The sequence below is a fragment of the Medicago sativa genome, chromosome 6, assembly GCF_051527215.1.
Source record: "Medicago sativa cultivar Bolivia chromosome 6, Bolivia_mono, whole genome shotgun sequence".
Taxonomy (NCBI): domain Eukaryota; kingdom Viridiplantae; phylum Streptophyta; class Magnoliopsida; order Fabales; family Fabaceae; genus Medicago; species Medicago sativa.
The window spans coordinates 79,090,055-79,104,123 of NC_140754.1; the positions used below are offsets into that span (position 1 = coordinate 79,090,055).

Consider the following 14,069-nt stretch of genomic DNA (forward strand, 5'->3'; position numbering starts at 1 on the left):
AAAAAAAAACAAAAAGGTCTTGTTAACCGGTGCCTCCGGGACACGGGTTAAGGAATCTATTAATAGAATTTTCTGTCTTGAAAATGTAAACTGTCGCTTTTTATTAAATAATAATTACATTACTTTTTAATAAAAACTTACTTCATTTGGTGCTTAACCAATGCCCCGGCCCTCGGGGGCACCGGTTAACATTCTCCAAAACAAAAAACAAAAAAACAAGTTAGTGTTTGGTTTGAGTAGTTGGCTGTTGGGTAAATGGAGAAGGAAAACAAAACACACATTTTCCATCGTTTGAACATACACTTTCAACATTTGAACATACTCCTTCCGGACACATTTATAAGCAAAAAATTACTTTTCAAATTCATCGAATACCTAATGTATTTGGTCTATAATATATACCAAATACATTAAGTATTCAATGATCCTAAAAATTAATGTTTTGCTTATAAATGTGACCGGAGGGAGTACACTTGAAACATGATTTTTTTTAGCAATTTTGCCAATGCTCTGAAAATTGGATTCATTTTGGGATTAGCAAAAAAGTAGGCTATAGTACAGAAAGAACAAAAATGAGAGAAAAGCCTTTGCATTGAAAAACATTTCTTTTTCCATTTTCTGTTTTAACTTTTAATTATAAAACTTTTTCTCAAGCCAATCAGTACAAAAAGTATGACTGAAAATGGAGATAGAAAGAAAGGAGAGTAAAAAGGGTGGAAAAAAGGAGAAAAAAAAAAAGTGAAGAAACAAGAATTGAATGTCCTAAATTGTTATAAAACAGGTAAGTTATGTTTTTTTTTGGAAGGTAGGTTATGTCTTACTTGGATTAAAAATAATAATTTCATAAAAAATTAAAAACTAAAAAAATAATAATAAATAAAAGAATACCCACGGAAAAGAATAAATTACAACATCACTTCTATAACTTAGAATATTTATTTGACTAATTGGAAGACTAACCTATGCTTGTCTCATCCCATTCAAATTTCAAATGTCACAACATCACAAACTTTTCTAGGTTTATATTAAAAAAAATTAAAATAAAAACTTGAAAGAAAGAATAATGATGCTATGCTACCAGCATTACACAAAACTACTCTTAATCATTTCTTAACTAAAACATAAAGAACAACACGATTGCTGTGATAATCAGGATGCCACAGTGTTTGATCCACGCGGCCAATTGTAAAATCGTTCATTGCAGCTTCTAAGAAGTACTCAAGAATTGCATCTGAAATCAGAAAACATTATTTTTCACAACTCTGGTTAAGATTGTGGTCCGAAAATGAAAGAAAAAACAAATATCATCAATCGCAGATAGCAGGAAATAATAGTTTCTTCAAATTAGCTATGCAGCAGTGTTATATAGCGCAGTATTTATTAAACATACTGTACTTAATAATATCAGAAACAATAGTGATTTCTTCAAACCCTGTTGCACTATAGCAGAAAAAAGAATGCACTCCTTACCATTTCTGAGTTCCCCAGCCAAAAAAACTGTTGTGTTAGGTCCAGAGAGCTGACCAAGTGTCTCAAGCAGATCTACGACAGCGCCCTCACTGTATACCACGTCAGATCCTAGTACTGAAAACAACAAACTCAGTGAGTTCATGTACACATCTTTAAAAACAGGAAACAAATTGTAAACAAGGTGCAGCTTTGTAATTAAATGAGAAAACAGAAAATGGAAGAACAAAACATGTTTTCAAAGTATCTTGTAGTGATCTTCTCATTCAATTCTCATTAGACCAAAACACTAAAATGGACATTTTTTATGCATAACATTAGCAAGAGCTATATAATTCAAGGTCTGTAACTCGTACCACTAGCATAATGCAAAAAAAAATTCTTTTAAAATAGCATAATGCAAAGTTCTACTTCTATTATGATACCAAGTGAATATTTGTTTTGGGGATCATAAAGGTATAAGTTGTAATGACATTATGTAATCATACTAATCTTAAAGTACAGATAGAATATTTGCATATTAGGTATAAATGATTACATATGTTGTTCTACTTCTATTATGATACCAAATGAATATTTCTAATCAAATGTAATTCTTTATATTGTACAGATAGAATATATTTGATTAAAAATGAAAGATAGTAAAGTATGGTATGCGACCTGAATTTCCGATATCGAACAACATATGCAAATAAGAGAAAGGGTAAAAGATACAATTAACTATAAACTAACGAGGATTAAGATTATTATTGTCAAATTGTGGCTATAGCGTAGCGGAATTTGAACAAACCATTGTTGTTCCGCAACAAGCTATATAGTACACGGTGTTGTTAGATAGCTGCAATAGCATTTTAGTGTAGTGGAATTTGAACAAACTGTTATTTTCCACAATCCTAGATCAACAACGCTAATTAAGATGCTGATAGTGACAGCAATACAAATGACTGCAACATGTCACATCGAGTTCATTACTTGTTAGAAAGGGTTAAGGAAGGGTTATTACTGTAATCAGGTGTGGGGTCAATGAGTTCTTGATCAGGATCATCTCCCCATGTGAGTTCAGTTGCTGTTATAGAACCGCGCAGAGAAATATGCTTCATATTGGTTTCAATGTTCTTTCTGAGAAGCCTCATCCTATCAGGCAGATCAGTAAGAATGACTTCTCCACCCAAAAGAGCTGCAATGCAACTAAGGAAGAAAAAAAAAATAGAGCGTTATAGACTGAGTGAGAACAAGCTAATAAAAAAATTCTTCACCAGTTCTAGACAACAACCTAACAACAGTTAAAGTCGACATGGTATTTTTTTATATTAGAAAATCCTTTTCTCATTATTGGCTAAATTGATCAAATGACACTGTAATATTCTATCATGAATTCAATCCAATGATAACTTAACCTTTTGTAATGGTTTGACCTATATTATTCACAATGCTGCCAATCACAGATCACGGGAAAGAGCGGTTTGTTAAATTCTGCTACGCTACAGTGCTATAGCGCTGCTATAGCCTCTATTTGACATCATTCAGTACTAAATAGCAGATTGCGTAACAGTTGCAATTTGTTCAAATTCAGCTACGCTATAGCGCTGCTAGAACCGCTTTTTGAAAACACTGATTATACTATTCCTTGGATTCCTTCTACCTTCAACCATTTGATTATCCTCCATGTGATCTATTCTCCTTAATGGTGTTTCTACAAATCTTCTCCACATATGGACCAAATCATGTAAGATTATCTCATTCCTTATCCTATCTTGTTTAGTACGAGAGATAGTAAAACTTTCTCTCTAGTGATTTTATTCTCAATCCTATCTTGTCTTGTGAAAAAGCTAAAAGCAAATAAAGAAAAACTACCAAAGAGTTATAGCCTTTAGTACAACAAAAAACTGATCAACAATAACAATGAGATTGTGATTGTAATTACCCAACCAATCCACAACCAGATCCCAACTCAACAATCTTCTTGCCTTGTAGAACAAGCATTCCTGAGTCAACAGAGTGCTCTAGAAACTTCCCCAGCACAATTCCACTGTCCCACATCACTGATCCAGTTACTCCAGGCTTGCCCTTGAATCAAAAGGCCATAACTGTGAATTGTGATACAACAATGGTATGAATGTATTATGGCAATTTACCATTAATAATCAGTATTTCAGAAAGACACGGGCTGAAGAAGAAGCTGCTTAAGCATTAACGTGCATTTATCCACATTCTCACAAGCACATGCTGTTAGTTTTTTCCGTTTTTTCTCTTCCACGTGAGCCAATATTGAGTCAAGGTTGAGTTGTTGTGGAATGCTATTTTTAAGGGAAAAATCTTGCTGAATTGGTCCACTTCTTTTCCCACTTATCCCATAATCTGTTTAACGCTCCCTCTAAAATTGTTACACGTTCTCCAGACCTTGTGATGGGCATGGCACTATAAAGTCAGAAACGTATTGACTGTTTCACAGTCACTAAACCTGCTCCTCTCTATAGCAACTGCACCATCGAGTTTGAAGCGAGCAAAGGTTTGGAATAGCGAAACAGTCCGGTGATAGCAGCAGCAAGCAGCAGCAGTAAGATCTTTCTCATCAAGCAATGGCTGGAGGTTACCACAATCTAAACTGCTTCCGCTTACTGGTCTGGTTTAAACGCACGGAAGCAGTTTACGTTTAAACCAGACCAGTAAGCGGAAGCAGTTTAGAGCACTAACCTCCAGCCATTGCTTGATGAGAAAGATCTTACTGCTGCTGCTTGCTGCTGCTATCACCGGACTATTTCGCTATTCCAAACCTTTACTCGCTTCAAACTCGATGGTGCAGTTGCTATAGAGAGGAGCAGGTTTAGTGACTGTGAAACAGTGAATACGTTTCTGACTTTATAGTGCCTTGCCCATCACAAGGTCTGGAGAACGTGTAACAATTTTTGAGGGAGCGTTAAACAGATTATGGGATAAGTGGGAAAAGAAGTGGACCAATTCAGCAAGATTTTTCCCTTAAAAATAGCATTCCACAACAACTCAACTTTGACTCAATATTGGCTCACGTGGAAGAGAAAAAACTAACACATGCACACATACACAAACACACAAGCACATACATACAAACTCTAATCCTCAATTATCATCACACAGACACAACCACACCTATGTTGCATAGGTACGGGTACTTCACCTTTTTAAAGGCACTCATGCTTCAAAGAACCACACACACAGACACACAATCACATACTCTAAAGTCCTGTTTGGATAAACAGCTTAATAAAGCGCGGCTAATAAGCTATTTATGTAATAAAGATAAAATAAAGTCAACTGTTTTCATATAAGTTATAAGCTGCTTTCATAAGCTATCCTGGAGAGCTTATGAATATAAGCTGAAAAATAGCTTATGAACATGTCATAAGTTGTTTCCATAAGCTCTCAAACAATTTCATATGTCATGACATTAGATAATTTCAAATAAGTCAATCCAAATAGACACTACATCCTCAATTATAGCTACAAACACAACCAGCAGCAGAACAAAAACAGCAAATCAATTACCACTGCAAGTTTCTAACTTTAAGCAATAACAATCAATAGTATAGTATTTCATGAAATGGGTCATCATGTTTATGCTAAAAAAACAAATGGGCCATCAAATTAAAACTCATACAATCATCAAAATCAAATATTTAACTAATAACCTTAAATTCAAGAAGAAGAGAGTAAGAGAAAGGGATACCAAGGAAGAAGGGGATTGAAGAATGGAGAGAGAGTGACCACAAGAGTCAAGGCGGAGTTGCAAGGAAGATTGAGCAACGAAAGCGTTGGGTTTGGAAAGAGTAGGCTGTTGAATACCCCAAAGAAGCATGGTCTCTTCCGCAGCTGATTCCTCTCCAGGAACCACCAACATCACCGAACCACCGTATGAACCTAACTTCACCATTGCCGCCGCTGCATTCTCTTCTTCTTCCTCCATTATCTCAGAGCTCGCGGTTTCTGCCTCACTTCGCACCTTTTCTATCAAATTCCCGATGATTGCTGTTCACACCTCCCCTTTTACTTACAAAGTTTTTTTATACCTCCCCATACTTTTTTTTTTAGCAAATAGTCACTTTAGTCCCTGACTTTGCACCTCGCTGTCACATAGATTCCTGACTCAGGATTAAATACAAACAAGTCCTGACTCTACACTTTCGTTATCACTTTAATATCTGCCGTTAAAAAAATCTGTTAAGTGATGATGTGGCACGCTGACAATGAGTATGACGTGTCACAGGGACTAAAGTGAAAGTAAAAAAATCGTTACTTTGGTCCCTGAATCGAAAATCAATATCCTCAATTTACTGTTAGATCCCTGACTGTGTATACTTACTATCAGTTAGGTCCCTGAATCGAAAATCAATATCCTCAATTTACTGTTAGGTCCCTGACTGTGTGTACTTACTATCAGTTAGGTCCCTGACATTAAACACAAAATTTCACTAAGATCCTTGGCAAGTTGTTAGTTTAACATGCTATTTACTCAACACTAAGGTATTTGTGCTAAATATCAAAATATTATTATAACACTTATAAAAATGATTTCATAGTTTAATAACAAATGTTTCCATAACATAACTATTAAGTCATTAATGTCAACCATAGAGTAATTAAAAGATTGCACCATATTTGGGCATATAATTCAACAAGTCATTACATAATGATTCAGCAAAATATTAAACAAAATATCGCACCACAGTTGTGCTTATAATTTAGCAATTTCGGTATATAAATAAACTAACAAACATCACATAGTTGGTATCGGACCCCTTGAAGTTGGCATGAAAGATGTAAGCATTTGTAGTTCATTCAGATGTGCATTTGGATTCTGACCCCTAATTTCGTGTTTACTATCAGGGACCTGACTGACAGTAAGTATACAGAGTCAGGAACCTAACAGTAAATTGAGGATATTGATTTTCGATTCAGTGACCTAACTGACAGTAAGTATACACAGTCAGGGATCTAACAGTAAATTCAGGATATTGATTTTCGATTAGGGACCAAAGTGACCATTTTTTACGTTCACTTTAGTCCCTGTGACACGTCATACTCCTTGTCAGTGTGCCACATCATCACTTAACAGATTTTTTTTAACGGCAGGGACTAAAGTGATAACGGAAGTGTAGAGTCAGGGACTTGTTTGTATTTAATCCTGAGTCAGGGACCTATGTGACAGCGAGGAGCAGAGCCAGGGACTAAAGTGACTATTTGCTCTTCTTTTTTTAGCAAATATACCCCATACTTATTCCCTTGTATAAAAGAGAAACAATATCCTTATCAAAGAAACAGGGGTTAAATATATTTTTGGTTTTAGTCCCTTTAAAATTTTCCTTCAACTTATTTCTATAAAGTTTCCAATCACTGTTTTTGGTCTCTATTTTTAAGTCAAATTTTGTATTTTTTAATGAAATGTGTAGAATATTGTAAAAATCTCTCCAAAAAAAATTGGTGAAAAGAGTTGGTTGAATGTCCGGTCCATGCGGGCGGTGTTGCTTGTTTTTGAGGAGGTTTCAGGTTTGAAGGTGAATTTCCATAAAAGTATGCTGACATATGTAAATATTCCGGATTCATGGTTGTCGGAGGCGGCATCGGTGATAAATTGTAAAAGAGGATCCATTCCTTTTGTCTATTTGGGTCAGCCTATTGGTGGGGATGCTCGGAAGATTAGTTTTTGGAAACCTTCAACTCGTGGAATAATAAGTTTCTTTCTTTTGATGGCCGGCTGGTACTTCTGAAATATGTCATGTCTTCCATTATGGTTTACTTTCTTTCCTTTTTCTAGGCCCCCGCAGGTATAATTTCTTCTATAGAATCTATTTTTTTTTAAATCAACAAAATTTGTGGGGGATGGGGGTCGTGAGGAATAAGGAGGGTTGTGGTTAGGTGGTTGGGTGTTTTTAATTTATCTTTGTTGGGGCAGTGGTGTTGGTGGATGTTGATTGATAAGGAGGGGACTTTGGTACCGTGTTTTAAAGCTAGATATGGCGAGGTGGGGCCAGACATTGTTTTTTTTTTTTGGGAGGACGGTGTGTAACGTCTGGGGGGGGGGGGAGGGGGGGTTTGGTGAGGGAGTTGGGAGTTGGTTTGACGACAACACATGTAGGGTGGTTGGTGATGGTCGTCCCACGATGTTCTGGCATGACAATTGAGTTGGGGGAATTCTGTTGAGGATTAAATTTGCCCGCCTATTTGATTTGGCCGTGAACCAGGATACTTCGGTGGAGGAGATGGAGAGGCAAGGGTGGGCGAATGGGGGAGGGGCGTGGGTGTGGAGACGCCGTCTGTTAGCTTGAGAGGAGGAGAGTTTGAGGGAGTGTTCCGCTTTATTACATAAAATTGTATCTCATAAAATCACATCTTTTAACAATTGCCAAAACTCCTTAAGGAACACAACTAATGCCATCTGGACCCCGGCTCTTGTAACTGTCACAATCCCAAACAGCCTGTTTCACCTCCTCCAACGAAAACGGCTTTGTTAAGATCCCTGCATCGACATATGATAACTTGCGAAACTGTAAGCCCTCCACACTTGGGCGAGCTGCACCAATGGACTTGAAGTGACTCGAAGAGTGATTAAACATTGTTGTTCTAACATGTTGCACGCCTTCAACTCGGACACCGTCCACATACACCAAGTTAACTACACTAACTCAACTAATAAAACTATCCATTCTAGGTTTAATTTATAAACGATGATGTGTTGTCACATCAACTAATGAGATATGACAAATCACATGTTTTTAACGTATTAAATGATGTGATAACACGTCTTTTTTTTTTATTACATGGCAACACATCTCTAAATACACGTGTACAACTTTTGTGTATATAAATTAAACTCAAAATGAAATATATTTAATTTGATGTTTGTCTACAACAATATATTAATAGAATACTAGATTGATGACCCGTGCGCCGCACGGGTCTTATAAGCTGTATAATATAGTCAGTATTGTATAAAGTATATCATAGAAATAAAATAAAAAGTTGGTGTTAAATAAGGTCTCCAATTTTTATTTATATTTTAAAATTTTACTTGATAAAAAGATCTTATTAATTTTGGTTAAATCTTAAATGTAAGGGTCTCATATTTGAAAACTTCTGCTTTCCTAAAAGTCTATTCCACATCTATCATTATACAATCAAACTTGTTATTTCTTTAAAAAAAAAATTGAATAAGACAACAAATAAATTCATTAAGTTAAGGCACAATAGTATGAGTCTAATGAGGTTTACATCATACACCTTTTCCTCCACGAATATTTACAACTTTGAACTACACCAAATACTTAAAGTACAACACCAATGTATCACAAACTATACATACATAATTAATAAACACTTATAGTATTCTTGTACAAAAACAAAAAAAACACTTATAATATTTATTTGACGCCTGCACCATTGCTCTTATGCATTGCATGATCTGCACTTTTTTTTCATTTCTCATTGAGTATATCTCGTGCTACATTTATGCATAAACCAGTATACCCAACAACTAAATTATCTTCCTTCCTACTTCAGTATTTTTAACTTCAACAAAGAAGCAAAAACCTCTATACATGTTTGCCAAATGCCTTGCAAAAACAGTCCTGAAACTCCAACAATTGACATATCTTTCTCTCGCAATATAAACCTCCAAAAATTGAATTAGTGAACCTACACATATATGACAATCATGAGATATTATTGCATTAGTAAACCTCCAAAATTCATGAAATTCAATACTTCTCAATGTGACATTGAATTTTCAAGAGCTTCAAGTTCTTTAGGAGTAGAACATCTATGTAATTTACTTACCTCAAATTGAATCACTCTTTGTGACTCAGCCGAATCACCTACCCATATGACAATCCTCCTTATGACTCGGCTAAATTGTCAACACCATACATCAGCTCTTTTGGTAGCTTTGCTAAATGTACTGAACAACATTCAACACCATTAAGATATTTTGATGCGACTCTTAATGAAGCAGTGAAAAGAGATAGTAGTTCTTTATAGAGCTGTTAAGATATGCAAAAGTTAAAGTCGAAAATAAAATAAAAAAAACATCTAAAGAAATGCATATAGATTAAAGTTGATAAGCTCAGGAACAATTCACAAAAACTGATTGAAGAAAGAGAGTAAAAGAGTTTTGCTATTAATGGTTATCAATATGAATGGGAAACCCCTATTCTAGCCTTAACATCAGCCGCAGCAGGCATACATTTTCACGTTTTAGCTACTACTAATCAATGAGTAATCTGACAAAAAAAGGCAATGATAAATAGTCTGCATAATTAATTAAGTGTGGGAGACAAAAATCTTAATTACAATTAAGTGGAATGATTTATCTTTATGGATGCTATAAATTTTCATTAAGCATATACTTAACACAAATAAAGCACCTCTTATTTTCATTTGGTTGACAGCTTTGATGCAATTAGTGACTATTGCTTAAAAATACCAATAGTCAAGCTAAAAAAAAAAAAATCAGATTTTGCATTCACTCCAAAATATACTAAAATGATAAAATGCATTAATGCAGAAAAACAATCTAAAGTCATTTTTATGTATTAATTGAAGTTAACCATGTAGGCTAACCATCTAATGTTATCCATGATATGTGATGATTATTGTCATAGTATTATTCCCAACTCATCTTTTGTTATGTATCGATGCACTCAATATTAATGGATGAAACATATAGTTTTGTTAAGAAACATGGACACCAAATAAAAGTTGCAGAACAATTTGAAGCAGTACATAGATTTCTCAATACATAGATATAAGTTATATAACAAATAGCAATTTGAACCAAAGTGTCCTAAAATCTGCATAGCTAATAGCATAATTTGCATACCATAAAAGGACTGACATACAAAGGTTTCTCTTTCAGCCCAAGGTGTATCTGTTACATGTAACAAACGAAAATTGTCATTAGTTTCACAATACTCTACTCACTGCTTAGCAACAGTATTAATAGAAATGACAAAGGGCAGTCCTGAAGTATCAAGTATTAGAATTCATGTTACATATCTTCTCACTCAACTAAGAGAAATCTTAGAAAGAAAAGAAAGTTGAAAAATTGCAGTCCAACACTGAATCCTAAAAAAAAAGAAACTTACACATATTATAAGATTTATACTTCGAATTTCAAAGTAAAAACAGAATAGGGTTACAGAAAAAATCAGGACATATAATATATTGAACTATGAAAACTTACACCTGTCGCGAGGGATTTATCAAGAAAGCATACATCCCGAATGTATAGCGAAGAAAGCAGGGCCGTTGATGCTAAAATTGTTTTAAAACACAGGTGAAAAGGAATAAAGCCTGCTGCAATACAATCAGAAATCAACAAAAACTTGTAATCAACAATTAAACATCACCAAATAGGAATACAAACTTAAAATCAACACGAAAATCAAGTTAAAAACATAAAACTGATTGAAGCAAGAAAATTCAGGGATATCATAATCACGAAAATTACAGCAACAACAACATCATAGATGTGGAATTAAGATCAAATATATAGTAGCATCTTCAATCCCTAATCAGGGATATCATAATCAAATTCAAACAAAGTTCTTAATTCACGTAATTAAAAAGGGATTAAAATTAAACATTCGCAACCCACTTACACGATAGGTATTCTACATCGAACAATCACCCTTCTGCCGCCGTCTTCGATCCATCAGATCTTCCGTTCAAGGAATACAGTCAACTATCAAATAAAACAATGAAATTGAAGAAAGCGGAAGACGATTAAAGCAGAAAGAAAGAGGGAAATCAGAAACCAATTGGGTTGGCCATGGTAAGGCAGTACGATCATGGAGAGGGAGAGGGAGAGAAGGAGAGAAATAGAGGTGTCATGGAATGAAGCTAGACAGATGAGAGAGTTTCAAACAGGGGTGTTAGTGTGTGAGGGAAGCAGTATAGATGGTTGGCATAGAGGAGACGGCGAGAGAGAGGAAGTGAAGAGAAAATTTGGAAATACATAAAAAGAAACTGAAAGGGGTAAAGAAGAAAGAGAAACTGAAATACAGAAAAAGAAGAAGAATAAGAATTAGCGTGAGTGAAGAGGGCTTTGGAAATATTATCTGTTTGGGGAATAGTAATTGTCAAATAACAAATTAATTAATTTTACCTAAAAAAAAACAAATTAATTTGAAATAGGTTTATTCCAATTCCAATAAAATAGTAATTTGAAATTCAAATTGCCAAAGACTTAGAGCCAAATTTTTTAGGGTTAACTCAATAGCATTAATTGTTGCTAATTTGGCTCCAAATCTTTAGGGTTAAGTGTTTGCAACCTAATAAAATTAAGGAGTAAGGGATATCCTTCATTTCCCTAAAAAAAAAAAGAAGGGTTGAATATGTTTTTGGTCCCTATAAATATATCAACTTTTCGTTTTGGTCCCTATAATTTTTTTTTTTTTGAACAAGCTAAAATGAGATATATATTAGGGTTAATTATGTTTCTAGTCCCTATAAAATAGCGACCTTGTAAGTTTAGTCCCTACTTAATTTTAATAGCATTTTTAGTCCCTAATTTTGTTTTTCTGCACTGAGTATTAGTCCCTACTCAATTCAAATTTGTTTAATTTATGCTTAAACTCTTAAATTTTTGAATATTTTTTTGCAGACATGTTTAGAACATTACTAAAAGTTCGTCCACAAAAAATTATCGCAAAATTTGATTTCTACATCCAGATTTTATTACTTTTTATCTTTAACTTTTGTCGTTTTAAAAAATTCATATTTAATTCATTTCATGTCAGAAAATTCTAAATTTTAGTAAACGAACCTTTCATAGTGTTCTAATCTTGTCTCAAAAAAATCGTTCAAAAATTTAAGAGTTTAAGGATAATTAATCAAACTTTGTTTTAGCAGGGACTAAAATTATAAGTAAATTTTTTTTTATAGGGACTAAAAATGCTATTAAAATTAAGTAGGGACTAAACTTACAAGGTCGCTATTTTATAGGGACTAGAAACATAATTAACCCTATATATTATGAACAATGGTGATTTACCGTGCACAAGACGTGCAAAAGGTAAACCAACCAACCGAGATACAACAGTAGGGTGCTATTGAAGAAGAGCACCACAAAAAAGTTACAGTCAATTACACAATAACACCCATGGAAGGGATTGGGTGTTTCCACCAGTCATAATAAGAATAAATAAAAGATGTCTGCGAAGATTTCAGCCACATAAAAGAGTTCATCTTCACTTTTTCAGCTAAGGAAGAAGAATCACAAACCGTTTCTTGGAACACACGATTATTTCTTTCCTTCCAAATAGCCCAAACAGAAGCGAACCATATTACTTTCAGGAAAAAATGAGTGGCTCTAGGCAAACCGGCCAAATTAGAGAATTGTTTAAAATGCTGCCAAATGTCACCTGGAAACACCACGGATAAGTCTAACCATTGCAATATATGATTCCAAAGCGAACAAAAAGTAGTACAGACACAAAACAAGTGATTTGCGGTTTCATAAGGACCGCAATTTGTCACACAAACCGAGTCTGCTAACAAAAGGACTCGCCGATGAACCAAGTTGTCTCTAGTAGGAAGTCTACTCCGAAAAAGGCGCCACACAAAAACTGACACCTTAGAGGGTATGCTCTTATGCCACACATCTTCAATCAGAGTCCTATCCACAACGGTACCATTATCAGTGAGAAAGCGATAAGCTTCCCGTACAGTGTAACCATGGGAAGGATCTAATAACCATATCCAAGAGTCGTGAACATTAGCCTGCAAAACAACATTAGAAAGTAACATAGAACATTCCTTCACACTTTCCTCCTCCCACGCCATTAACCTCCGCCTCCACTCCCACCCCCACCTCCAACCTCCCATCCTGCCCTACTCATATCCTCCACCGTACACTCCTTACTCACAGACAAATCAAAAAGGCGGGGAAATTTACAACGTAAAGGTGTTTCCCCCAACCAATTATCATGCCAAAATAAAGTATTCCTACCATCACCTATCCTCCTACGAATGTTATCATCAAACCACCTCCCAACACCCTCACCTAACCCCTCCCTAATCCTACCTACCGACCGCCACCACGGAGAACAGTGACGTCCTCCCTCCTCCACCCGCCCCCCTTTCTCACCATAACGGGCTTTGAGAACTTTATACCACAGCCCCTCCTTTTCATCCAACATCCTCCAGCACCACTTCCCCACCAACGCCATATTAAAAGCACCCACCCTCCTCACCCCCAACCCTCCGTCCTCCTTTGGAGTACAAATCGACTCCCAATTTATCCAAGCAATTTTCCCTATAAAATTTTACTTCAACTTTTAGTCCCTATAAAATTTTCAATCACTACTTTTGTGCCCTATTTTAAAATTAATTTTTGTACTTTTTTAATGAAATTATGCAGAAATGTGTAGAATATTGTAAAAAAAATTCCCAGAAAAAAATAGAATTTTTTAACAAACCATGAATTAAATATGAATTTTTAACCGTAAAAAATGTAAAAATTCATATTAAATTCGTGTTATGTTAAAAAATTCTAATTTTTTTTGGGAGAGATTATTATAATATTATGAATTTTTCTGAAAATTTTTATTCAAAAATATGAATTCTACATA

At 34.9% G+C, this 14,069-nt stretch overlaps 2 protein-coding genes and 1 long non-coding RNA gene across 3 annotated transcripts; all 3 read right to left on the bottom strand.

The window, feature by feature from the left end:
* Window positions 1-917: 917 nt before the first annotated feature.
* LOC146917123 (S-adenosyl-L-methionine-dependent methyltransferases superfamily protein) lies at window positions 918-5,456 on the bottom strand. The gene is made up of 5 exons (XM_085718914.1): window positions 5,171-5,456; window positions 3,392-3,534; window positions 2,471-2,655; window positions 1,471-1,584; window positions 918-1,231 (listed from the first exon to the last, which is right to left on the bottom strand). The coding sequence occupies exons 1-5, from the start codon at window positions 5,405-5,407 to the stop codon at window positions 1,104-1,106; spliced, it is 807 nt and encodes a 268-aa protein (XP_085575040.1). The 5' UTR covers window positions 5,408-5,456; the 3' UTR covers window positions 918-1,103.
* Window positions 5,457-8,663: 3,207 nt separating this feature from the next.
* LOC146917124 (uncharacterized) lies at window positions 8,664-10,450 on the bottom strand. The gene is made up of 3 exons (XR_015014117.1): window positions 10,316-10,450; window positions 9,274-9,476; window positions 8,664-9,132 (listed from the first exon to the last, which is right to left on the bottom strand). It is a non-coding gene; the product is annotated as an uncharacterized LOC146917124 (long non-coding RNA).
* A 2,132-nt stretch (window positions 10,451-12,582) lies between these two features.
* LOC146917125 (uncharacterized) lies at window positions 12,583-13,281 on the bottom strand. Its single transcript, XM_085721826.1, has one exon. The coding sequence runs from the start codon at window positions 13,279-13,281 to the stop codon at window positions 12,583-12,585; it is 699 nt and encodes a 232-aa protein (XP_085577952.1).
* Between the last annotated feature and the right edge of the window lie 788 nt (window positions 13,282-14,069).